This window comes from Erinaceus europaeus, chromosome 7, assembly GCF_950295315.1.
Source record: "Erinaceus europaeus chromosome 7, mEriEur2.1, whole genome shotgun sequence".
In the NCBI taxonomy this organism is placed as follows: Eukaryota; Metazoa; Chordata; class Mammalia; order Eulipotyphla; family Erinaceidae; genus Erinaceus; species Erinaceus europaeus.
In genome coordinates, this window is record NC_080168.1 from 109,165,796 (window position 1) to 109,168,664 (window position 2,869).

The following is a 2,869-nucleotide window of genomic DNA, read 5'->3' on the forward strand; positions in this document are numbered from 1 at the left end:
CTCTGTATTTTATACCAAGGACATTGAGTAGGCACTAGTAGAGCCCAAGAGCATTCAGAAACGTATGAGAAACTCATAGGCAAGTTCTAGGTTAATTTTGATGGTGTATAAGAGCAGGTCCTATGTAAACTAATTTTCACTTGTAGTAAAATGAAGAAATGTTATAACAGATGTATCTGCAAACCAGTTTCTTCTTTAAATCTTTAATTATTGATTGGATAGTGGCAGCCAGAAATCAAGAGGGAAGGTGTTGACAGAGAAGGGAAGAGACAGAGAGAGACATGCAGTACTGTTACAACACTTGCAAAGCTTTCCCCTTGCTTTCTGAAGCATGTTTCTTTTCCCCCATGTTTCTGAAGTCTAGGGGCATGAAGCTGGGTCCATGTGCATTGTAACATGCGAGCTCAAAACAGGAGTGCCACCACCGGTCCCCAAATCAATATCTTAATGATGAACAAATCTCAAAATAAATATGTATCCCAATATTTACTTTCTGGTCAAGCAAAATTCCATCTGGAAATAATCCATTTTTTCTTTTCCTTTATCACTGCTTTGCATACAAATTAGGAGGAAGCCAGAAAGCAGAGATGAGAAATCACACAGCAGTGACCACATTCATCCTCCTGGGATTAACAGATGACCCAGAACTACAGGTTCTGGTGTTTGTGTTTATGCTTATTGCCTATTTGCTGAGTGTAACTGGAAACCTGACCATCATTCTGCTCACATTGTTGGATCCTCGCCTGAAAACCGCCATGTACTTTTTCCTTCAGAATTTTTCCTTCTTAGAAATCTCTTTCACTTCTGCCTGCATTCCTAAATACTTGTACAGTCTGTCAACAGGTGACAGGACCATTACTTATAATGCTTGTATATGCCAGTTATTTTTTATATATTTTTTTGGGATAACTCAGTTTTTCCTCTTGGCCGCCATGTCATTTGATCGTTATGTCGCCATCTGTAAACCCCTGCATTATGTGACCATCATGAACCACAAGGTGTGCAAAAGGCTTGTCTTCTGCTGTTGGACAACTACCTTCCTCATCCTATTTCCTCCACTTATGGTACTAACAGGCTTCTCATTCTGTGATTCTGATGCTATTGATCATTTTGCCTGTGATGCTAACCCAATCCTAAAGATTTCATGCTCAGATACTTGGCTCTTAGAGCAGCTGATTATTTTCTTTTCTGTGTTGATCTTCATCATGACTCTCGTGTGTGTGGTTCTGTCCTACCTGTATATCATCAGAACAATTCTGAGATTCCCCTCTGCTCAGCAAAGGACAAAAGCCTTTTCCACCTGCTCTTCGCACATTATTGTGGTATCCATTTCCTACGGCAGCTGCATCTTTGTTTATATCAAGCCCTCAGCAAAAGATGAAATGTCCATTAATAAGGGGGTTACTATATTAACCACTTCCATCTCCCCCATGCTAAATCCATTTATTTATACGCTGAGAAACAAACAAGTGATAGAAGCCTTCAGTGACTTAATGAGAAAATTATGCTTCTCTCAAGGAGGTAGAGGAATAACGAAATAGGAGAGCGAAGGCACACTTTCTTTAGTTATGCCCCCACTTCAGCTTTTTCTTGATCTAAATAGCTCCTTACATCCTTACCACTGTCAGTGGTAATCAGAGTAGTCTTTCTTCCTACAGATAGACTGTTCTCTCTCTCTCTCTCTCTCTTTGAAAAAGCTATATGTAGGTAAGATGCTTAAAAATCAGTAACTATACTCACACCCATATTTGTATAGATAAATGCATCTATTGACATCTGATTAAAAAAACACTGATAGAAACAACATTTAGAATTATTGGGTATAAGGTTTCCCAGGTGGAATCTGAAGATCTTACCCAAATTTAAGTTTTATTAGTCTCTCAAATGTGTGATTTCCCTGTTTTCATACACACACACATATGTAGATATATAGATATCTGTATCTATATTTCTCTCTCTCTCTCTCTCTCTCTCTATATATATATATATATATATATATAGAGAGAGAGAGAGAGAGAGAGAAGAGGGAAGGGGTGTTGTATTCATCACTATAGCTTCTGCCAGTATCAGATGGACTTTGGATTTGAACCTGGGCTGCTCTTAGAGCCAGGTACACGCAATGATCTCTTGACATCCCCACCTATGTTTAACATGTGTGTTTTTGTCAAAAAATTATTATGATATCATGTTTCAATATATTAGATTTGAGATTATTTTTGTCAAAAATTTTATATAGATTAAATATATAAAATGTAGCTTTCTACGTTTCAGGGTTTTATTTCAATGTAGAAATCAATACTCTCAGGTAGTTCTGGGACCTGAAACTGGGCTATGCCCTTGAGAAGGATCTTACCTTATCTGATGAGTCATCTCACAGTCCTTTGTCTTAGCAGTTTGATGTTGCTACAGTCCTTAGGATGCTTATTATGACATGATATACTGTAACAATAATCATCACGAGATGTTGAAAAATAGGAATTTATTACTTATAAGATTTGAATTTACATAGCACAACTTATCTGGACTGAGCTCATTGAGATGGGGAGAGAGAAAGTAATTTTCAGAAGATTAAAAAAATGCTTGATTGGAGGAGTGACTTGAGTGAGTAACAGGGTAGAATTCCAATAGGAATGTTACAGCAATAAAGTAATGTGACACTTATCCTTGCTTATGTATTCAAAGGAATTGTAATCAAGATAATGAGGAAATATGTGTAGTCTTATATTTATTTCAGAATTATTTACAGTAATCATGGCATGGAAGCAGATCTAATGACTGAGAATGATGGGTAAAAGTAATGTGTTCTATAATTACTTTGATATAGTGCACTATTATAACATATTATGCAATGTATTGTGTATTGATATAT

General features: G+C 36.7%; 1 protein-coding gene across 1 annotated transcript; it reads left to right on the forward strand.

Moving 5' to 3' along the window:
• Positions 1-584: 584 nt before the first annotated feature.
• LOC103109226 (olfactory receptor 6C2-like) lies at positions 585-1,541 on the forward strand. The gene has a single exon (XM_007518269.2). It carries the CDS (start codon positions 588-590, stop codon positions 1,539-1,541), a length of 954 nt encoding a protein of 317 aa, XP_007518331.1. The 5' UTR covers positions 585-587.
• Positions 1,542-2,869: the final 1,328 nt, after the last annotated feature.